The 25,214-nt window shown below is 42.8% G+C and overlaps 1 protein-coding gene across 1 annotated transcript in view; it reads left to right on the top strand.

The window, feature by feature from the left end:
* Positions 1–25,214, top strand: part of Sec16 (endoplasmic reticulum export factor secretory 16) — a 201,833-nt gene that overhangs the window by 8,825 nt on the left and 167,794 nt on the right. The window contains exons 3-4 of the mRNA XM_080275457.1: positions 14,205–16,005; positions 17,012–17,256. Coding sequence (XP_080131583.1) covers positions 14,205–16,005; positions 17,012–17,256 — 2,046 coding nt within the window. The remainder of the gene's footprint in view (positions 1–14,204; positions 16,006–17,011; positions 17,257–25,214) is intronic.

Below are 25,214 nucleotides of genomic sequence, written 5' to 3'. Positions count from 1 at the left end.
AGATGCATACTCCAGGGATGGTCTAATGAATGATGTGATTATCTTTCTTAGCATGTCTTCATTTGTATATGTGAATGCAACTCATATTAACAAGCAGTTTGTACATGTTCTGTACTTTCTCAGTGATGTGGTGAGCAGGAGATAGTCTGTTATTAATAATCACTCCTAGGTCCTTTTCTTCTTTTGATATGTGTAGGGTTGAACTTCCTAGCTTATAATCCCAGTCTGATCTTTTTTCACTCTTACTCAGCTTGATTACGTGGCATTTGTCCACATTGAATTCTATTTGCCATCTACTGCCCCATTCATGAAGCTTATTTAATTCTTTCTGTAGCTCTTTGCAAGAGTTTGTAATTCTCCTTTGTATTTTTGCATCATCATCAAACATATTTATATAGCTTCCATTTCCAATGTTGCTATCAGTTTCATTTATGTATACTAAAAACATAATTGGTGCCAGCACTGAGCCCTGTGGGACTCCACTAGTCACTTCTCTCCATGATGAGTAATTTCTTTTTAGTACTGTTCTCATTTCCCTTTTTCTGAGAAAATCCTGCATCCAACAGTACAGATTACCTTTGATTCCTCCTTGATGGTAGTTTCCATAAAACTCTTTGGTGTGGAGCATTGTCAAATGCCTTCTTGTAATCCAAATAGATACTGTCTACCAATCCTCTCTTTTCTGTACTGTTTCTGCAACTCAGTCATAGTAGCTTAATAGATTAGTAACATATGATTTTCCCTTTCTAAAACCAGACCGTCTGTTATCATATTGTGTTTTTCCAGATGATTTACTCAAATTTTTCTCATCAGCTTTTATAATTATTACTTATGATGCTGGTCAGTGATACTGGTCGGTAGTTAAGTTTTGTCTGTTTCCTCTCTTGAAGAAGGGAACAATGTTTGCTTTCCTCTAAATAGGTAGTTTACCTTGTCTTAAGGATTCCTTGAATTTTAAATGTATTGGTCTGCTTAACTTTTCTGCACATCCATGTAATACCCAAACTGAAATCTCATCAGGACCATTTGCTTTTCCTTTGTCTAATTTACTCAGCTCTTCCTGGACCTCTTGCTCCGATACGCCTATATTTGTTCATATGTGTGGGCATGCATGTTCCTTTTCATATCTCTTAAATCTATTTTCTTCTGTAAAAACTGATTGGAATTTTTTGTTTAGTACAGTAATCCCTCGATCATCTGATGTAATGGAGCCAAAGGCATGTCCAGGAAATGGCTCCGTCTGGATAATGGACTTCTCCCCTGGCCCCCATTTGTACATAACCTAACTTTGAAAGCCAGTGTAAAAGACCACTACAGTACATCGTACAACACTTGCTTCTGTTGTTTAATACTACTGTGTCTGGTCAAGCAGCCTTATTAACCCATAGCCAAGCATTTATCATGATCAAGCAGACTCATCAACCACAGACAAGCAATCACCACTGCAGGGTATAGGGTGCAGGGCTATACCCTGCAGTGACATGAAAAAAATGGCTACACAAGAGAAATGGAGTGGACACACAAAACATAGTGGTAAAATGGAATGAAAATCATTGTAAAATAGAATAAAAACATGGTACAGTATTGTACAGTAAGCTAGAATAAAATCAACGTCAACACACATGAATCGACCGTCTCACATCAGTATTACGCAGGATCTCCTGCTTCCCCGGAGTCAGCACTACCCTCTCCATTTTCCCTGGTGGAGGGGCTGTCATTAAACACCCTAGGAGAGGCATGCAAGGAATAGCAAGGCCTGAAGCAGGTAGGGAACAGCCGCAAAAGCCACCATGTGAGCCACCATGACAACTGTCTGTGAGGAGCTGTTCACTACATTGTCGCCACACGGGAACTGAGAACAACCGATGGGGGTCTCTAGTGGACGCTGGATGAACTACCCAGCTAGACAGGGCGGCACCACTGGGCTTATCCTTCCCAGCCGGGCACGAAAATGTTTGCGTGGCCATAATTTCCACCTAGATGCATGCATTTTGTCCGGATAAAATGGAAAAATGTGTGAATAATGGTTTCAAACAGTCAGACCACAGCATCCAGGTAATGGATGTCCGGATAATAGAGGGATTACTTTCACAAATATCTTCTTCAATTATAGTAAGTCCTTGTTTTTTGCTGCTTGGATGTTCCTCCAAAACCTTGCGAACCGTGAAACATCGAAGTGTGAAGTTAAGAATCAGTGGGAAAAATAAAGGAGCGTTCCAGTAGGACACATACCTCCCCCATCAGAAAGTACTATAACACCAAACAGGCCCTACCCAAAATTAAATGAAGAGTGTTTGCTACTGCCAAAGCAGCATAACACAATAAACATGTGCCTGAAAAGACGTTAAAACTGTTATAAAGAGCTGCAACACCAAATATCCATACCAGAAATAAAGTGAAGACTGGCTTGAGTGGCAAGTGAAGGTGTGTTGAGAGTGGATGGGCTAGTTCCTGATGTCACTAACCAAGGAAAAGCTGCCACTTTTCACCAGATTATTTAATTTTTGACATCAAAGTAGGTCAAGTCGTTTGATGTGCCCTCTTTGTCACTAAAAGGAAGGGAGAAAGTATAACAACATTATTTTACTCACTGCTACAAGGAAGAGGCTGTAATATAGTCAAATAGAATAAAAAATTGGGTGGCTGAATCTACCATCTCTCTATTGGGACGGTTATTGTTCTTTCCTTCCTTAAATATCGATAAGCTTTATTTTACATCCATTTCAGGTATTTGTCCATCACAAAAGTAAATAGTGTTACGAGAAACGTGGAACGATTCTTTGGTAAGAAATAGTAGCACGACACAGCTGAAGATCGTGCGTTACGATCACAAACAATAACAAACTCATGTACAGTATGTCTACTGCCCAGCTGGACCTGCTGTGTATTCATGACACGACTGAAGATCGTATGTTGCGATCATAAACAATAACAAACTCACTTGTGTCTACTGCCCCACTAGACCTGCTGTATAAAGATCATAGAAAACTGTTGCATAGTAAAATGGACAGTGCCTAGACTGAGCATTGGTACACATCGTCTGCTGAGTGTCGGCTGCCGGCTGGGAGCATCGAATTGTGGGGAAATTCGCAAATTGTGAGACAACTCGGAAACCTTTTTCTTTTGCGCGAAAAACGAGGTGTCGAAGTAAAATGCGTCCAAATACGAAGATTAACAGTATATAAATTTCCCCTCATATAATTTTCCTCTCATCCGTGATGGACTGTATTTTATCTTCAGCTTTAGGGTCGCTTCATATGTAGCTGTAAAACAGCTTTGGTGGATGAGTACTTATATTTATAATGCCTTCCTCAAACTGCCTTAGAGCTTCTCTCCTTAGCCTTGCATAATAATTTCTTGCCTGTTTATAGTTGTTATATGCCGTCACACTATTATGTCGTCTTTATCTGTTCCACACAAATCTCTTTTCTCTTTTGCTTTTTTACGTTCGGTATTAAACCACTTCTTTATCCTTATTTGTTTCTTTGTGCTGAGGAATATAATTTTGAACTCCTGTTTCATAAAATTTGCAGAATTTCCTTTAGACAGTATAACATTTATATCTTGTCCTTTAAGCTCCATTTCCAGTACTTCTTTAGGTCATGATAGTTGCCCTTTTTGTAATGTTGGCACTTTTTGTAACTTTCATTATTGCTAACTATATCATATTCTCTCCTGATATTACAAACTAATACCGGTACTTCGTGGTCGCTTTTGCTGAAAGGAGAGTGTTGTCAATTTCATCTTCTTGCATAGTAAGTATAAGGTCTGTGATCTGACAACTCTAAACTGGCGGCTAGGGTGGGACGTGAACCTCTGTACAGTGTTGCTGTTTCCCAAACCCGTGATGTGAAACGGCTGTTATATATGTAAAAGGCATCACAAATAAGATAAACACATGAATACAGTGTTAATTGTGTATTATAATATATGAAAGAACAGTAAACTTATTATGCATAAAATATTTATACGGCAATACAGAAACATGGCATAAATATTTTACAGTGTTGCTAAAAAAATATAGTCACATTTATTGGCTTTTACCGTATTTCTGGGGTGGGTAATAATGTCACAATAATGATTATAAGATATGTGCAGGAATTTAATTTTTAAATTTGCCAATTTCTTAGTAAAGAAAAATAATACATTAAACCCTCATGAGCGGCGACACTCACACAGACCCAGTCTGACTTGGCCAGAGCTGAGGGAGAGATGGAGGAAAGGAGGGAAGGAAGGAGGGAGAGAATGGTTGAATGAAAACAAATGATGGCGCTGCAACAGCAAGGTCATCTGGCGCCATATGTAAAACAATAATACTTTTAGATATAAGTAGATATAATAAAAACAAAGTAAAGAAATGAAAGTATAAGTTTATAAGTCATTCATAAAAGAAACAAAATTCTCCAGGGTGACGCACATCTCCCCCCAGGAGGGAGAGAGAGAGAGGGGGGGGATTGCAGGTATGGAAAATGTGGCAACACTGTTCAGAGGTTTGCGCCACACCCTAGCCACCAGTTTAGAGTTGTCATAGTATATTAATGATGGTTCTTCTGGTCCTTTTTTTCTGGTGTTTTCCTTTACATGTTGTGTTTGGAAAAACTCCTGTATAAGAGCCAGGAGTTTTTTATCCCAACAGCTTTCATAGCTTCTTACATGAAGAGTATCCCAATTTATAATTGTGTCAAAATCTCCAGTTAGTATAAGTCATTCAGATTTTTCTTCCATTCCATGTAGTTTTTGTTTTTGTTTTTTTGAAAGCTTCACAATGCCTGCCTGCATAGGCCTTGGTCACCTAATGGTGACTGTCCATGTTGCCTGATCTCTGGCAGCTTCCCTATTTAGTCCCTTAACCCGGAGGTCACAGTCATTGACCTCATCCCAGGTCTTTTTTGGTCTGCTTCTCACTACCCTACCCCCATAATTAACACTTGTCACTTTCTGCACCCAGTTATCATCCCCAATCCTCTCCACTTGCCCAAACCATCTCAATCTACCTCTCCTCATTACAACACCAATACACTCCAGTCCCCTCCTACCTCTCAACTCTTCCATCTTAAACCTAGCTCCCTCAGGCCTTGCACCCAAGGATGCACAGCACATCCACCTAATCATTGCCATTTCTGTACGTTTGAGCCTGCAGATATCTTCATCATTTACTGCCCAGGTCTCACTACCATACAGCATTACACTCATAACACATACCACATACAAAGATCCCTTAGCATGGAGGGAGAGCCCTCTCAGTGTCAGGAGAGGCAACAGCTCCCTGAACTTGTTCCACCACTCATCACTATGGCCACAGAACTAGTTCCTGCCCCACCTCCAGTGCATTACATGTCTCCCAAATAACAGAACTCTTCCACACACTCAAGAGACTCACCAGCAAGTTCAATCCTTTCATGCCTGGGAATCTCCACTTGCTCTCCCTGACATACTGCACTCATAAAATCAGCATTACCTAATTTATCTCGCAGCCTACCTCTAATACCACTATATCTCTTTTGCACCCACTTATCACAAATGTTGCACATGATGGAATTACTTCCCATACCCTTATGACAAATTGGACATGGCCACCTCCCTTTTCTTTGATAGTACCGCCCCTGCCCTAGATACCATCACATTTGTTTTATCTGCATTTAATCCTAAGCTATTGTGCCCCATACCATCTCTCCACTTCCTAAATCTTTCCTCTGCCTCCCTTTCATTCTCTGCAACCAACACCAAATCATAAGCATTCAGCATCTCCCACGTGAGTCCATTTCTGAAGTCACGTGAGAGGACTTTAAGTGCCATGATAAACAACAAGGGGCTCAAGACTGACCACTGATGCACACCAACATTCACAGAGAACTCATCACTCAAATCTCCATTCACCCATACGTGGGTGTGAGCATCCACATACATGGCCATAACGACCCTAACCAACCACTCCTCAATCCCAAGCTTTCTTATTGTCCACCTCACCACCTCTCTAGGGACTTTGTCAAAGGCCTTCTCCAGATCAACAGAAACAAAGTTCAGTTCCCATTCTTTCCTATATATTTTCCTGAAGCTGTCGAACAATGAATATGGCATCAGTGGTCCCTTTGCCTGGCATAAACCCAAACTGCATCTCATCAGTATTCAATCTTTCTCTAATCATACATTCTAGAACACTCTCCATTACCTTCATTATATGGTCTAAAAGCTTTATACCTCTATAATTTCCTCTTTCCAGGGCATCACCCTTTTCCTTGTACACATTTACATTCTTCAGCCAGTCATCTGGAACAACACTCATGTCATAATTGTATTTATCAAGTCAGTGACTAAACTCACTGCTGTCTCGCCTGAGCCTTTCATCATTTAAGCAATCAACTCAGACACTTGCTGCCTTCCCCACCTGCATCCTGCCTATTGCCCTGCTCACAGTAGCAGCATCAATCAAATTCCAAGGGCCAAACACTGGATTTGCCGGCTCCTAACCTTCCCTGTCCCAGTCAAACTCCTCATTCAGCAACCAGCTGTAATGTTCTGTCCATGCGTCTTTCATATCTCCACTGTTCACCACAACTCTTCCTTCATCAGTCTCCACACATTGCTCATCTATGATATCCCTATTCTCCCTCTTCATTTGATTTACCACCTTAAAAATCATATTCTTCCCTTCCACACAATTTAGGTTATCAAGTAAAAGTCTGTGTGACTCAGACTACGCGCTGTAAACCTCCTTTTAAGCCCTGTACTTGGCAGCCAAGTATCCTTCTTTGTTACCACCCTTTTTCCATTACCGGAAAAGCATTCTTTTCTCTTTAACTGCAGCTTCTACGCCCTCATTCCCCCACCAAGTCACTTTATTTCTTGGTGGGCCCCTTGTCCATCCATATACTGTATCAGTAACTCTTAGGAGGTTGGTCTTGAGGGCTCTGTACGGTTCATTAATACTTCCGTCCATGTCTCCCTGTTCAGCCACCACTTTCCTCATCTGGCTGTAGAAGGCATCCCTTACTGCTTGGTTTTTCAACTTCCATATTTTACTCCTAGGTACATAGGTCCTCTTTTTTCATCACCCCCACCTCAAACACCGTGTGACATATCAATAACTTGTGTTGTTGCACACACTCCTCACTCCCTGTAACTTTAACATCCCTCACTAACTCTCCTATCAGCCCTCCTGACCAGGAAATAGTCTATCTGGCTGCTATTTCCCCCAGACTCGTATGTAATCAACCTACTCTCTCTTTTCCTGAAATATGTTTTACTCACACTTATGTTCATTTCCTCCCCAGACTCGAGCATCCTTTCCCCCTCCCCATTTCTTGTACCATATGCACATTCCCCATGTACTCCTTCATATCCTTGAGTTGCTTCACCTACATGACCATTTAAATCCCTCCCTAATAATACAATTTCATCATCACCCATATCACTTCCAACATGTAGTAAGCCATCCCAATATCTATTCTTCTCTATCTCATCCAGGCCCGCCTGTGGAGAATACGCCGATACAATTGCAAACACCATCCCACCGAACAAAATTTTCTCTGCTATTATCCTATCACTTGCTCTCATAACATTCATGACATATTCCAACCATTTCTCTCCAACCAACACACCCACACCCCCATGTCCATCTATTCTACCCTGCCAAAACAGCTTATAGTAACAGTCCCTCCCAGCAATCTTTCTAGCTGATCCACCCTTATACCGGACTTCGTACATGTATCTCATATCCACCCACCTCCTACTCATTACCTCAGCCACTTCCCCCGCTCTACCCCTCAAACTTCCCACATTCCACAAAGCCACTACTGATTTTCCTGGGTGATTGAATGTCCTCAGGCTTGCTTTGAATTACATTCTTTAACTTAGTCATAATCAGTAAAATAAGAAGGGGAGAGATGTGCCATAGGCCCCACCCACTGTACAGTTCTAGGATCAGGCAATGAATCTGGGACCCCTAGCCCACCAACCTTGATCAGTGGCTGTGGTAGTGGCCTTAGGACACACTGCCAGGACAGCTACAGGGACATCCTCCAAGCATGCCATGGCATTGTAACTGATCCTCCATTATACACCCATTGATAGGGCATCCTCCTGGGGCGCTACTCCCAGGTTCGGGCCCCTCTCTATTGAGCGGAAGTGGCAGCCTGGGAACTGCAATGCCCTGTATCTTCTAGAACAGATTCGAACCCCATCTCACCCCGGCCCCACGATCTATGCTGGTGGAGCCCTCACCACGTCTTCCCTCAAAAGGTCCGGCATTAGGTAGTGGGGGCAAAGTTTTCTGGCTGCATGCCCTTGCTGACGTCATCCCCTGTGACGTAGTGGGGTACATTGTGTGATATGTAAAGTGCATATGGAGTAATGTATGGAATAGGTAGGGGAAATGTTTGGGAGAGTATGCATTCTATTCTTCATGTTTGTGTCAGACTGAAAAGGTCAGCAGAGGAGGATGGCATAGGTAGGGGAAATGTTTGGGAGAGTATGCATTCTATTCTTCATGTTTGTGTCAGACTGAAAAGGTCAGCAGAGGAGGATGGTTAGGTAGCAAGTAAAACAGGGTTTCCAGCTCTCCCTATCATTAACTCTCCCATTCTCTTTGGGACTACCACCCTGATCAGCTGGTGCTACAGTCTTCTCCTGTATGTAGTGGGGTTTTAAACTCTGTATTGTACTTTCTGCCTGGTCTTCATATTCATCTATCCAAGTGTTTGTCTTGGATGGCATATATAAATTTGCTATCATTATTTTCCCCTCAGATATGGTGCAATTAATTCTACTTGTGAGAGTATGTCTAGTTCAATCTCTTTGACTTGGAGTTTTTCCTTTGGCAATATCATACCCACTTCCTTTTAAATTTCTGTTTGCATGTGTGTGTGTGTGTGTGTGTGTGTGTGTCTCTCTCTCTCTCTCTCTCTCTCTCCAGTATAAATTGTCAGGGTATGAATTTTTACCCAGCAAGCATTTACACTATTTATATCTGTCAGGAGTTGGGTTTTGAACCAAGGCTGTGGGTATCAGATGAACACCCGACTACTGTGGCATTGTAATCATTTTAAAAATGCAGTCCAACATGCACAGCAGTTACTTAACAGGAACTAGAAAGTTTTGTTTTCTGCAGATGCTATTAAAATGAGGTCCAGCATGCACAACTTTTATTCAAGAGGAACTGGAATTTTTTGTTTTTTGCAAATGCTATGAATGTGTGTTTTGTTTTATGTAAGTGAGAGGTGGCTGCAGATCGTTCCTACATGGCAATACCTGAAATTTCTCTTAGCCGTAGTTTCCTTGGAATTTATTATTTTATGTCAAGCAGGGGTCTCCTTCAGCAGAATTAATTTGTCATGCATTAGCCAGAGTTGCTTTTATTACTGTGCCTAGGTCTGTCTGGGCAAGCAGACCCATTGTCCACAAGCCGGCAGCCTCCTTTTGGCAGATAGCACCTTGCCAGGGTTAGAACAGTGTCCTTCTGCATGGCAGGGTGCTGGGAAAAAGGAGGAGGCATGGTCCTTAACTGTCAACTGTGCCATTAGGATTCAAGAGGACTCTATTGTGTGCAACGCCGGTTTTCAGAGTTTCTAGTATTCCAGCTCAGTTCTTGCAGATTGTTAGGGAATGTAATGAAGTATACTGTATGTTCCTAAATTTTTAGGTCATTAAGTGCTACGGATATCTAAAGTTACGGTGCCATGACACCAACCATGACACTAATCTAAAAAAAATTGATGTCATTGTATTGGAAACGATTTTAGGGTTACGAGATGAAAGAGGGTATGTTATTGTATAATAAGATAAATTAGATGCCTCCATTTGACTTACAAATGAACAGCTGACCACAGATCATGGCAATATAGAACATAGAAACTGATTCGTGGATCAACTCTGTGATGTTAGTAGCAGTCAAACACAGGGCTTCCTGGAACGTAACTCGCAGTTCTTGGGTTAAGAGGATAAACTGTTGTTGTTGTTGATCAGCTCCAGTCTGTCTGACTGAGCAGACCCATCAGTTACAGGCAGGCAACTGTCTCATGCAGTCAGTTGATTTTCCCTTCCAGTTGACAGCATCTAGCCACAGCAAGGCATGGGGAAAAGTGTGGAGGTTTGATTCCTGGGTGGATGCTGCATTTGCATCTAACAGAGGCACCACAGGAGGGTCCACTTTACCGCTTGATCTGGTTATATGGTTGCCACCCAGCATTGTAAGTGGTTTAATGGGTTACAGAAAACCATAAGACGTGTCAGAGTAGAGACACCTGAAGAGGAAAGAAGACTAATAAGTGACAGGAAGGAAAGCGATGAGTAGGTAAAGGGGAGGGTAGATGCAGAAATACACCCACCTCAGAAAGTTGTGCAACACTTTATTTGTCTGAGATAGGGCCAAAGTTTTGAATTATTTTTGGCATTTTCCTACCTCTGAAGTTCACCATTTGATGTTTGACTGTACTTTTTGACTCTCCTAGATCCACTGTCACACACTACCCACCACAAACCTTCATTGTTCATAGGGCTTTCATCACAGGAGTGTACATTTGCATTGTTTCCAGCCCTGTTCACCTAGCTTTTAAAATGTTTTTTGTGGATCCCCCCTAGTTTTTCCCAGTCTTTGCTGAATATGCCTAGGAAGAACATGACATGTGAGGAAAAGGTTAGAGTGCCCACTTGACAAGAAGAAAAAGGCTTTGTTAAAGAAATTGCTAGACTGTAGGTGCAGCACCTCAAACTGAAGGCTTCTTTAAATCCCTGTACCGGTCAACCACACAAGACTTCTAAGGTCACAGATATTCTTTTGAGGCAAGAAGTACTGAAGACCCCTAGCATGAGAGCAGCAGAGTTACAAAGAAACCACACTGATATCCTGGGAAGTGTATCACACCACATTATCCAACATTCTTTGCCACAAAGAGATGAACGAGCCTGTTACCATATTGTCAGAAAAAAATGCACAAGGCCCATCTTGAACTGTCCACAAATATCACCCCTGGGCACCAGAGTATTGGGCACATCATGTGGTGTAATAAGAGCTCATTCCAGTGTACTAAAGTGAGTGGTGCCAGGGTAAGGCATCCACGAACATTCAACAGGTACAACCATCAGTACACCAGGAAAACCAGGTAACATCCAAACCATATTATGATCATGTTTTAATGGTGTTGTGGGGAAAGGTAGCTTGTATTTCCTCCCACAGAGTGTTACAGTGAACAGTGGCCGGTATTTGCTGGTGTTAGAACAGCATTTGTAAGCATTTTATGGCATTTATGGTTGTAACATCTTTATGCAGGATGGTGTAACGTGTAATTGGTCCTTAAAAGTGCTCAGGTATATGAGTGTTAACAATATTCAAGATATGCAATGGCCTGAGAACACCCAAGACCTGATTTCACATGAAAGTGCTTGGTCACAAATGAAAAAGAACCTTAATTCTCAGGATACCTAATCAGTGCCCCTCCTGACAAAAGCCATCAAGACAGCGTGGATGCAAGACTTAAATGCGGAGCACTTTGAAACTCTCTGATTCCATGCCAAATGGTCCTACATAACCAAATATGGACCATTAGATATTCACTGAGTGGTTAGCAATCATTGTCATCATCATCCAGTCCTACGTTGGCCCATAAGGACCGTAGGAGCCCGGGGCTGGGCAAGTTGGTCCTGACATTTGAGATGAGAGTGACCAGCCTCATTCATCCCTGAATGGGATTACGTGAGCAATAACTCCACCCACCCCTGGATATAAGCATTCACCGGTTCAATCCGATTGGAGTGCTGCAATAACCCCCTAAACCACCAGGTGCCATAATTTGGTTTATGGTTACCACCCAGCGTAGTAAATGGTTTCCTGGTGTAAAGGAAACCATTTGGCTTGTCACTCAGTGTCGAGTCACCCACCGGCAGAAGGAACAGGAAAGAATGAAGGAACAGATATTAACTGAGTGGTCAGCAATATATATATATTTTTTACCATAATTGTCACAATAAGTAGGGAGTATTACAGTACTTTCTGCGATGGGTGTAGAATGGTAAAGGTGAAAGAATAAGTAGGCAGCACCACTTCAGGTGAGTGGATGATGGTCATTACCATCTACAACCTGGTTAAAGTGTGTCTAGGAGATACAAGATGTGATAAAATAGTTCTGAGACTGTTCTTGTTGTGAATGAACGGAGCATGGCAGTCATGTGCGCCCAGCATGGGCTAGCAGTAACTTTCATGAGTCAGTATGCTGCATGACCACGCTGTCAATGATTGGACATGTGTTACACCGTTTTTGTGACACATGCACATGGTTAATTGAGATCTCACTATGGACCTTGAACTTGGGCAGAGAACAAACATCAGAGTCTGTGTCAGACTTGTGAAATTGGCAATGAAGACCCCTGAAATGTTTCTGCAGGCCTATGGCAACGAAGCAGTGAGCTGAGTGAGGTGTTTTGAGTGGCACATGCGCTTCAAGAAGGGCAGAACGTCACTGGAGGATGACGAGAGGTCAGGCCAATCCTCCTTGTGCAGAATCCCCAAAAATATCAAAAAAATTGCATGAATTGTGCATCAGGATGATCGGATCACCATCAGCGAAGTTGCTGGCATCATCAGCATGTCATTTGGAAGAGTTCAGGCAATCCTCACGTTTGACTTGAACATGCATGGCGTCGCTGCCAAGTTCAGGGAGTCTGGTTGCGAAAGGTCGCCCTGACCCCTCGTCATCCTCCAATGACGTTCTGCCTCAGTTTGAAGCGTTCGGTGCATTGCTTCATTGCTGTAGGCCTGCTGAATTTCCAGTGCCAATTTCCCAAGTTTGACACAGAATTTTATGTTTGCTGTCTGCTCAAGTTTGAGGTCCATAGTGAGATTGCAAATGAGCACGTGCACGTGGTCACAAAAACGCGTGTAACACAGGTTCCGATGTTGACAACACAATGCCATGTGGCATACTGATTCGTGAAGCTTATTGCTTATCCCTGGTGCACTCCGTTCGTTCGCAACAGGAACAGCCTTGGAACTTTTTTATCGCACCTCATATATAAGAGTAGTAGTCTCAGCCTGAACGTAATATTGTACTTGGTAAACATGGTTGAATTTCCCACCTGGAAGTGTTGTACAAGACCAGCTAGCATGCCTTGACCCCATGTCACTCTCGTGGTAGCACCCCCCAGGATGATGATAACCACCAACCAACCACCTTTTTGGTAGGCAAATGGATGCTGCATTTTGCCTAAGGGTGACTTGGGACTAGGCAAGGCTGGGGAATCCATCATCCCTGAGCTAGATACATGCTCCAGCCAAAGCGACATCCCATCCTTCAGAGGGTAGTTAGATTTTTTTTTTTTTTTTTAAGCCAGACACCTCTCCCAGCTGATTAACAGTTGGTATTGGTGAATATTTCATACCCAAGAGTGTCCTGCCTTACAGTGTCAGTTACCTCTGGTGGTTTTAGTTAACCCACATTAAGGTATCAGTACTGTAGTTTGTCTGAGTATACAAGGATTAGGGGCTGTGTAATGTAACAGGCCAACAGTTGTGTGATGTTATTGTGGCTAATTGCTTTGCCACATTCAGGTAATACGTTGTGTATTTTTTATTTATGTGGTCCCTCCCCCCCAAAAAAATATATATATATATATATATACATATATATGAGGCATAGCACAGAGTATGTATTGAAACCAGTACTACATTGCAGTAATTACATAGGCTTCAAATAATTTTTTTTAATACTATTTTTTTTTGCATATTACTATAATTACATAGTGTTTAAATATGTATTTTTTAATGCTGTTTTATGTAGTCAAGGAACACAGAAAATATTAGTGAAAATGAATTGTGGCAGTCTGTAAGAAGGTAGCTCATTGCAAGGGTTATGACCCATTTTAACTTCGTTCTCAGTGGAGGTAACTCATGGCAAGGGTTATGATCAATTTAGTTTTACTCTCAGTGGAATAATTATGCTCTGTCAGTATTTATGAAATAATGATATAGGTGGCACAACAATGTCTGGAATGAATCTGAGATTTTTTAGGGCTTTCATTGTGGGCGAGTAGATGTATGGCTCATATCTTGGGGCACTGTTGATTTCAGTACTTGTAGTTTCTTGTTTTCTATTTCTTGGCTTAGTTACATGAGCATCAGAAATTGGTATGTATAATGTTGATGTTTAAAATGATAATTATTGCAGTTAGTTAGAGAGTATGATATGTACTGTACAATTGATTCACCTTTATTTCAGGAGCACCAGAGGCAGGCAGCAGCTCAGATGTGGATACGCAAAGGTTTGGTGTGACAAGTCACAGTCGAGAACCGCTGCAGCCCCATATATCGTCACAGTCCACAATCATCTCCCACCCTCCAGTGTCCTCATACTCATCATGTCCTCCTCATTACCCTGTGCGCCCTCCATCCTCCCACACCTTGCCTGACCGTCCATCTTCCAACCAGTCTGCCCACTCAGTTCACTCCACTCAGTCAACCCATTCAGTTCATTCAACACATTCTACTCATTCATCCCACTCCCCACACTTAAGCCACTTCCCTCACCATGGGCACAGTACACTGAGCCAGAATCAGGAAGTGCCCATTCAGGAAGAGGGAGAAATGCAAGTGTTGAGTGCCAGGGATCAGGAACCCACTCAAGCTACCGTGCCTGATACAGGAGATGCCATTGTAGACCCCACTGTCCCGCCGTCAAACCGCCCAGTTGGTCCACCTCCAGTTGTGGGGCCTCATGGAGCAGTGCCAAGCCTGAGGGCCAGGAAAGGGAGTCCATTCCAACCTCCCCAAGGCACTCGATCATCCCCTGGTCCTACGTCAACACCACCTCTCCAGCCTCAGTTCATTGTTCCATCCCAGAGTGATAACATATCTGCACCACCTGCTGTTTCAGCATACCAGGATGTAGGAGCCAACTTAGAAGCTCCTCCAGACAATTCTGAAGGAGTGGATCAACAAGCAGGAATGTCTCTTTGGAATTCAAACCAAGCTGTACCTCTCAATGTAAAGCTGGCAGTAGCCGCCCCACCATCTGATTACCTTACCCCTGCCCAGCCTCCAGTATCTTCTCATGCCATCCCTGTAGTGGTTCCAGGCGTTGTGAAGGAGGAGAAGGCATCTCCAAGCATACATCCATCTAACCCAAGTCTCATGGATCCTCCAGCTGCACACAATGCCAACCTTCAAGCAACTGTGGCCAAGCCTAAGGTGCAGAGTCTGGCTGCTATGGCAACTTCTTCCTCACCAGCTGTGCTTGACCTGTCAAAGCCACCTAGAGCTCCTGCTGAACCTGTTGGTGATGTCTTCCAGGATTATCCAGAGACCCCCAACTTCCGAAGAATGGTGCCAGGTGAATCCAGCAAGGGAACATCAGGTCCTGTAGCAGCATATCAAGGACCTGCACCAGTGCCTGCCATGCCTTCAGAGAGGGTAGTCACTGGTAATGATAACCCTCAACCAGTGCCCTTAGTACGAGTAAAACAGGAGCCAGGTGAAGTGAGATCTCCACCTGATGGTCCAGCCACTAGTGACCTGTCTGGAGCAGGAGCAGCTGTGGTACCACCAATACGTAGTGCCACCATTGGATCTGAGGAACCCAAATCACGCTCCTTTGCTTCAGGTAACTCTGGGAGCCGGTCTGACCTTACGGGGGAACAGAGAGTGGGGAAATGGGAACGTGACCATTCAAGAGATCGCACTGGGGATGGATATAGAGATCGAAGCCGTGATCGAGGTGGAGGAGGTCGAGATTATTATCGTGATGATTCTCCACACAGTCGCCGTTCTTATGACCGTGATGACCGAAGGCGACGATGGCGGGAGTCAGACGATTCTGACATCTCTGATACAGATCGAAGATACTACGAATCCTCTCGAGAACGACGAGACCGAGCATATCGTGATGAGTTGGACCGTTACAGTGAACGACCCTCAAAGGATGATAAGGATCGTGCCAGGGACAAACGGAGGGATTATCGTGATCGTTCCAAGGATTACTATCGCAGTTATGATGATGACCCATACTATGGCAGGGGTGACAGGTGAGTCAGAGTTTAAGCAGCAGTTCTGATCATTTAGCTCATTTGTCATTTCAGAACACTGGGTTGCTAATAAATTTATTACTAGCTAATCCTTTATTTTGCTTGGAACATAAACTTCACAGCCATATGGAAGGTCAGATAGAGTATGATAATCGTAAAGTTGCTTAATAGTACAGGAGGGATTTCACTTGATTTGCTGATATTGGGTAATATGGTATTAATCTAGTCACAGTAAGTTACACACTTGTTAATTTATTATAGCAGTGGCTAACACCAGTTGATTCCATGTAGCGTAGTTAGAGAAAGCCCCTTGATTAAAGAGTTAAATTCAGTAGCTAGGTAGCTATATGGGATATTTCTGTAATACTTTACAGTGCTTTGATGTAGAAGTACAGTAGTAGGAGGTATTGTATATTGTTATTATGTTAACATTTGAAGCATAGAAAAAAAAATACCCTGATCATAATATGCAATTACTGTCTGAATTTCTTGTAGTAGCTATATTTTCCTTATTTGTACTGTATTTCTTTCTTCTAAGGTACTAACAGTTTCTCATTGTAATATGTGCTCTGCATTGTTTATTTTGTGTATATCTTACTTTACCATACTGTACTTTTATTGTTTGTATCATTCAGTTTTCTTTCATCACTTCATCCATACGTGCAATGGTGCTTCAGTACTCATTTTGGAACGTATTCACTTTTACATGTCACCATCATTAATGACCTTGTTTCTCACCTGAGGATTATTTTTTCACTAGTTGCAGATCAATAACATCTTTTAATTGCTCTACTTTCACACAGTTTCCTCCAAGTTCAGTGTCATAACTTTCACCAAGCCTGCATTGCTTTATTATTTAAAACCAATCATTCTACTTCTGTTTGTCAGACACTGACACTATACCTATTTTATACTCTCTGTGCTCCACTTTTGTCCATCCCATTCTGTATTTGACACATTTAAAATTTATTAGCATTTCTAACTCCCATTTTCTTTCTCACAACAGATCAGAACCAGTGTCACGCTCTAGTAGCATAAACAACTTGGACAGTGAGGGTGAGCGTTCAACTGGCCATTCACACCACCACCGCTCCCATCGTGATTATTATGATCGTGCCCCAAGAGACAGAGACAGAGACAGTTCTTACTCCAGGGACTACTACCAGAGAGGGTCTACTGGTGGTGGGACTAGCAGTGGGGGGTGGGACCTGAGGGATCCAAGGAGAGACCCACGTTATTATGGCCAGAGGGGTGAGTACACAGTGGCTTTGATAGTCATTTGTTTTTGCTTGACAGACTTGACCACTCCCACAACTTGAATACTGTACTAATTTGAAGTTGTGTGAAATTTGATGAGCCTAAGGTAGGCTATGCTGTAGTAATAAGTTTCCATGGTTACTATAGTTCCTTTTCCTTAACATGTCCCAGAGTTTTGTACGATTGCAGCATATTTTACATACTGTAGTTCAGTAGCAGAAAAAAGGCAATACTACAGTTCTACATCCTTTCCGTAGCACTTCTTCATGGCAAGCATCATATTCTAGTGTTATCTGTTATTACAGCTCAGCATTCAAGATGGAGGGATGGTAATTTTAGGCCAGGTTAGGATAAAAAGGGTATGTCAAATTAACTTCCCAGCCTGACTACCCTTGACCATCATTTAAGATGAATTAGGTTATAGTTCTGTTAAGTTAGAACAAACATAAATTGTTGTTGTTGCCGTGGTTTGAAATGAAGGACCTTCAGTCTGACAAGTCTGGGATCAAACACCTTCCAAAATTTGGAATTATAACCAACTGGCTAGTTCCTCCTTTTTTGTACTTTTTCATTCCCTGGTTCTATATCCAACTTTGCCCCATCCTTGGGTGGGGTAAAAGGTCATGATAATGGTGTTGGTGATGCCAGTAGCTACTAACAGTAGGGGTATCTAGATATATAAATAGATAAATAGTTGGTGATATGATCCACATTGTTTCAACCTGGCTACAAGTCAGAAATTGGAGAATGCATCTTTCCCAAATCAAGATGCCTTCCTCAGTATAAAAATAACTATATATATTGGAGGTGTGTTGTTGACATCTTTGATAACAATGTGTTATGCCAGAGAGTAATTTTTTGCTATTAAAGACAAGGTTGGCCTGTGAGTATCTAATGGTAAACTCTGACTCAAGTTGTTGTCAGTCTGAATGACTGCAGATATTGATTAACTAGAAAGCATTAGGAGAAATGCTTAGGGATACTTTAATTATGTGAAGATGATGAAGAATGAGACACTAACTAGGAAGTATATGCATAACCTGGAAAGAGAGATGGGGAGGGAGAGATTGAGGATGAGGTGGAGAGATGGAGTAGAGAGACATATGAACGTGGGTGATTTGAGTTGGGGTGAGGCTCCCTGATGGCAGAGGGCAAGGAAACATGGAAGCAGTTTGTTTCATGACCACCCCTACTGATCTCAAGATATCTGGCTGTAGATTTCTACCACCTTCTCCCAAACATAATGAATTTAGATGAAACTATTGTGTCATTTCATTGCCTAGTGTTTAGTTTGAATGATATGGCAGACTTAGGTGACAGACCAGCATGTTTTTGTATATTGTGCATTATAGCAGTTTTGTCTAAATTTGGGTAATTTGCTGGAAAAATGACTGTACTGTATGTCTTTTAGTCTGTGTCATCTAATCATTTTTTGCCCCATCAGAATCATAGTGGCACAGGGATAGGCTAGTCTTTTCCAGTTTTTAGGACCTCAAGTGGCATTATATGTGCAGTAAATCCCAGCTAACCTTTCGATGGAAACCCATGTAGGCCTTTTGGAATACCTGAACCCAGTAAACCACCAGTTGTCCATTTGGTTATATGGTTTACCACATAATGTAGTAAATGATTTTTTGGATGACACACCATTTGGCTTTTTATTCAATGTAGAATTACCTGAAGTTTACGGTACATTGAGTTGATGGTGGCTCTCCCACCTACCTTTATTAGTAAAATTAGACAGGGATTCCTGGATTAGCAGACTGAAGATGTTTCATTGCCATTTTGCACAAAGTATTGCATAACGTGTATTTTAATAAAAGCTTGTGCATAGGTGTACAGGTAAGTGATAATGTACTGCTGGCTGAATGACAATACAAGTGTAGGTTATGATGTAAATTAAACATTGTGTTTGGTATTCAAAATTTGTAATGGGATTTAAAAACAAATGTGAGAGAATTACCAGGGTTCAGCAGGTACAGCTAATATATATATATATATATATATATATATATATATATATATATATATGGTAGTGCCGTAGTAGATAGACTCCAGTCTGTCAGGGTGAGCAGATTAACCGATGTTCCCGTGCTGTGGACAATACTTCGACGTAGCGAGGCGTGGGGAAATGTGGATATTTGGTTGCTGGAGGAGCGCCGCATTTGCTTTTCTCCACCCTTTGAACAGGGACAGCATAGTAGGCTGCACATCACACTTTTATTTGGTTATATGGTAACCAGTACCACCTACCGTTGTAGATAATTTTCCTGGGTTACAGGAATCCACAGGGCTTGTTATTCAGTGAAGAGTCACTTGAGGAAGAACTAAGAAGTAGGCAGCACCACATCTAAGAGTGAATGGTCGCCACAACTTACCAGATGGGTTAACTAAAGTAATGGTTGGGCTTAACCCCCCATACCTATTCAAGAGCTACCACTGTTTACAGTTGCAATGTGGATGACAAGCATCTTTGTGCATTATGGAAGTTTTCCTTTGTTTGCTATGGTCTTTACAATCGAGGAATGATTATTCACGTGTGAACAGCTTCCCCGGGCTAGGCGTTGCCACGTTACTGCTGCCTCAGGTCTCCAGCAGTCTCCTCTGCCAGATGTCGCACAAATTTTCCCATATGGAAGAGTTGTTTGGGTTTTAAAGTACACATAGCATGGCAGTATGTGCACAGGCATTGCTTCGACTGCAACTAGTCCGTGGTAGAGCATCATGGACCTGCATCGTTCCTGGAAAGAGATGTAATGCATCCTAGCGAGCGCTGCTGGCGAGGTACTATGTAGTAGTGACGTATCAGACTACTTTTAATATTTATGTGCAGAATTTACTTGAAGAAAAAAAAAAAACTTTAATGTCGATATAAAGTAATACTGTTGTAAAAATTGTAGGTAGTTGCGATGGCTAGAACGTATGCGCAGTTGTTGGGGGTTCAGCTGATTGTGACGTCGCTGCCACGTGTCCCGTCAGTGTTGACTCGACAGTGGTGGGAGATGGAGAGTACGTCCCGCGCTCTTCGAACATGATGTGTTTTGTTTGTGAAAGTATCCATTCATAATAGTTTATTGTTTTTGTTTGAGAAGTGGCAATAGTTCTCATGACATATTGTCTTTGAAAGTCACTTTCTTTCGATGCCAAACAATGTCAGATGGGCAGCGTGTAGCAGGTCAATTAACGTATTTGAAGCGTTTTATTTGTGTCTGGTGAAACCTTAGGTCATATACCGGGTGTCAGTATGGTTCAACTGGCGGAGAACGGTGAAATTGTGGGAGCGCCAGCTCCCCTTGGGGCCCCTCCTATGACGCAACCCGCCCAGCTGACTCCCGACACGACGCAGCGACACCCTAACGATCCCACCTACCACAACCATCCCCCATCGCCAGCTAACGGCAAGAAACAGGAAGGTTACTGCGGCAGTACGGATGCTAACAACGGCTATCGTGAGGGACGCGAGAGAGGGGAGGGAGGAGGAGGAAGGGTCAAACCAGATGATGGTAACCGAACAACCCAGTGTAGCCGGTCGGTACGGTTACGGAGGGATGCCGGCGATGTCTTCCCACCACCTGATCGGTTTACCTTCTCTGACCGGGACCGATGGAGTTACTATGGCGACCACAGGGTGAAGTCGGACCAAATGTTCTTGAGAGACCCTCGAGATGGACGGTCTCGTGATGGGGACGACAGAAGGCGAAGGGAAAGGGATAGGAGGCTGGAGGATGAGAGGGAGGAGAGAGAGAGGAGACGCGGAGGGGAGCAGAGAGATAGGAGACAAGAGGAGCATAGAAAAACAGGTAGAAACGATGATAGAGGTTATGCCTATAGCAGAAAGGATAGATTACCGGAAGGCGGTGCAGATGGTGAGACTGAAGAAGGAAATGAGGAAACTGTGGCAGAGAGAAGACGTCAGTCCGATCATGAAAAACAGGAGTACGAGCGAGACCAGCCGGCCAGAGAACAACAGCCTCGAGACGGAGACCGAGAACGGAACCGAACCCTGGAACGAGACCGGAATCGTGGTAGTTTACGGAAAAGAGAGGTTGACGGAGAGAGAGATATGGACCGAGAAAGAAACAGAGACCACGTCAGAGAGAGGGAGAGAAACAGGGACCACGAGAGGGATCGAGTCCAAGGAAGAGAGCTAGATAGATACCATGACAGAGAAAGAGATAGAGCAAAAGGAAGGGAGAGAAACCGAGACCAAGAAAGGGACAGAGACAGGACCCATGAGAGAGACCGAGAAAGAAGCCACGAAAGAGACCGAGAACCACGTCGCCGCGAACCCGTAGGCGAGGAAACTGGCTACGACTCCGACCACTCCCGTATGTCCCGTCGCTCAAATGTTCCTTCCGCGTACTCCACCCGCTCACTCCCCAGGCGGCCTCGAGCAGACTCCGTGGCCTCCCATATCTCTCTGGCTTCTCACGTGTCCTCGCGCCCTCCCCTCCCACCCACACCCGGAGGGAGATCCAGGGGTGAGTTGGAAGGGGGTGTTTCCGTACTCGTTTAAGCTCATTAGTGAACTCACCCTAACCTGTATTACAGTTTTAACTAATGTTTATCTACTGTCAGGGTATGTTCCTTTTCCCTGTCATCATCATGATGGCAATGATCTGTTTTGCTCCGCTGCCATGATCTTTTAATGTACAGTATTCAGTCATCTTCACATAAGAACATAAGAAGAGAGGATAACTGCAGTAGGCCGGTTGGCCCATGCTAGGCAGCTCCTAGAAGAGTAACTGAACTACTAGAATGAGATAAGGATAGCAAAGAAGGCTCACCATCATCATCATCTCTCCTGCCCTCGGTTGGAGGCAGATTTTGGTGTGATATGAGAGGGGGTGTTTCCCTGCTCATTCAGCCACTTACTCGTCAAGTGTTAATACCTACTCGAATCACCTGTCAGTACCCCCTTTCCGTTCATGCCTCTGTCCTTCCAGCCATACCACCCCTTTTATACCTACCCCTTTCTTTTCGTTCGTTCCTTCTCTGCCTCATATTATATTCTTACCTTCTTGCATCCCTGTCGTCAACCTTTTTCATACCTACCCATACACACCACAAAGCCAGCCAGAAGACAGTGCGTGTGTGCTGGGTAATTCCCAGGCCCTGTCTCCCCCCATACTATTTTTTAATCAGCCCATACCCCACTAACCGGGCTAATGTATGGCCCGGCCTGCACTCTAGGTGCAGGGAATCTGTAAACGAACGAACGATCCCTGCCCACTCTCCTTTCACATTCAGTTCTTTACAATTCATCCCATCCCTTTCACCACCTTTATATCTTTACCTATACCACCTCTGCCCCCTTTTTCCTGACCCTCCCTTCTCACCACATCTTGTTATACCCCTATTCCTATCATACATCCCTTTCATCCCTACCCTCTCTCTTTGCCCTAAACCTAGTCCTTATCATGTCATTCCATCCTAACCCTTTTCTCCTAATCCATCCTTCCACCAGCACTACCATACTACCACTGTATTTGATCACTGCCCATATCCTTTTCATTCCTGCCCTCTGCTCTTTATATCCCCACAATCAGTATAACTTGTTCTGCCCCGTGCCATCCAACCCTTCACTCCTGTTCCCTGGTAACAAAGCAACCCTCCTCTCCTGAGCCTATCCCATCCTTAGTTCGCCTGCACCTTACTGACCTTTCCATCATATTTAAGTGCAGTGCTGTATAGGGCTAGAGTTTTCTGATTTAACCCCGTCAGTACGTTGGTGTACATTTTATTCATTTTGAAGAAACTTTTAACTGGAGATGTTAGGTACCGTATACCAGTCTTTAACCCCATCACGAAATCGCCCCTTCCTGATGGCTTGAAAATAGGTCATTAGACTGAAGCGGTTTATCTCCTTTATCACAGTGGTCGTATATATATATATATATATATATATATATATATATATATATATATATATATATATATACCAGGTATATATCTCATCAGCGCTGTGTGTGTCCACTGCAGGACCGCCCTATCCCGCCCGCAGTGGGGACGATACAGCCAATGTATCTCTACCAAGTGGCTTAGGCTGTCTGGTAGAGACTGTATGTAGGGTGAGAAGTGCTTGTAAATATAATTGTTGTGTTGGAGTGGCTTTTGATGTGTGTGTAGTCTGTGAACCAGGTGTAATCGGCCCGCGCAAGCCGACTGGGTGCAATCATACTTTACAGTATGCGACACTGGTTCAACCACAGCACCCCCTGTGTCCGCCAATCCAGTACGTGGCCAGAAGAACGCTCCCAAAGTTTAATACCGTGGCGGGGCGCGAACCCTCGTTCTTTAGAGTACGAAAACGCACACTTTACCACTGAGGCTTCATATATATATATATATATATATATATATATATTTTATAAATAACAACGGAGGAAGGAAAAACAAATGGGTAAAAATATATATATATATATATATATATATATATATATATATATATATATATTTTATAAATAACAACGGAGGAAGGAAAAACAAATGGGTAAAAATATATATATATATATATATATATATATATATATATATATATATATATATATATATATATATATACTGTATAATAGTAAATGTCTTAGTAATAAAGGAGAAAATGAAAAAGCTTTCTCAGGCCGAGGTTTATAAATAACTTGTCTTTCATACGTAAAAGGCGTATTGTCCTTGTCTGCGGATGCTTAAAAGCCTACCGGATATTCTTGTGGCCAGTGGATGCTTAACGATGTTTCCATGGGGTTTGGATGCTTAACGGTGTATGCCCATGGGGTTTGGATGCTTAACGGCGTATTGTATTCTCACGGGGTTTGGATGCTTTAACGGTGTATTCCCATGGGCTTCGGATGCTTTACGGTGGATTCCCATGGAGTTTGGATGCTTAACGTTGTATTCCCATGGGTTTTGGATGCTTAACGGTGTATTCCCGTGGGGTTTGGGTGCTTAACGGTGTATTCTCATGGGGTTTGGATGCTTAACGGTGTATTCCTGTTGGCTTTGGATAATTAAAGGCTTGTGTGGGCTTCTGACTTTAAAGCGTATTCTCGTGGCCAATGCTTGCTACAGCGTATTCTTGTGAGCTTGGATGCTTACATGGGTATTCTGATGGACTTTTGAAATGTGTCTGCATTCTCATTGACTAAGGATGCTTCTTAGCTCTCTTTAGCGAGTTATTTGTCTCATTGCAACTCTGTGTTTTATGCATATATTGCGAGATGATAACGTCTCACATGAAGTAAAACTGGCAATGAGAAGCTGCTAGGGAGCTTTCATAAGCTGACAATGATACGGTGTGGACAACTGGGCCACTTGGAATTTCGTTACTTAAAAGGTTGAGCTGAATGCGTTTTAAAGTGGAATTTTGAGTATCGGTACATGTTTCTTGAAAGTTTTCAAATTTTATAGGTCGACATGTACCGGTCCTTTATTCAAGTAAGCTCCGGATGATTTTCTACGAGAATAAATATTATATAAAAGGTTGAAAAGTCGTAGATTATGCCTCTTCGTTTTGGTTTTTGTGGCAGTTACTGGGCGAGCTTGTTCAGCGATGTGTGACTTTTACAGGGCGGCGTGTTCGCTTGATGTCATTCCTGGCAGTCAAAGGGTTGAGAATCAAGTAGGCTATGAGGGGCAAGAGTTTATGAACGGTATTATTTTTATCTTATATGTTCAAATGTATCAGTTCTTTTATTGTTATTAGTGTTTCGCGGTAAATAAAACCTTCGCTTGCAGACGAAGACCAAACAGTTTTGGTAAACATTATGCCAGAGATGGTGGCACTGTCCACCAAAACTGTTTGGTAATACCTGTATATGATTCATTGTGCTAATGTGGATCTTATTTACCGTCATTGATGATCAAGGTGAATCACCCTGTCCTCGTTCATGTAAATAATATTCGTTAGTTTTGTTACTGCTGTGAGTTTCTGTGCTCAAGTAAAATTGTCCGTCTTA

The sequence above is a fragment of the Coenobita brevimanus genome, chromosome 61, assembly GCF_032717465.1.
Source record: "Coenobita brevimanus isolate Jiangsu-jjx chromosome 61, ASM3271746v2, whole genome shotgun sequence".
Classification (NCBI taxonomy): Eukaryota; Metazoa; Arthropoda; class Malacostraca; order Decapoda; family Coenobitidae; genus Coenobita; species Coenobita brevimanus.
Note: the sequence above shows the minus strand (reverse complement) of the source record. Positions and strands in the feature narration are given on the sequence as shown.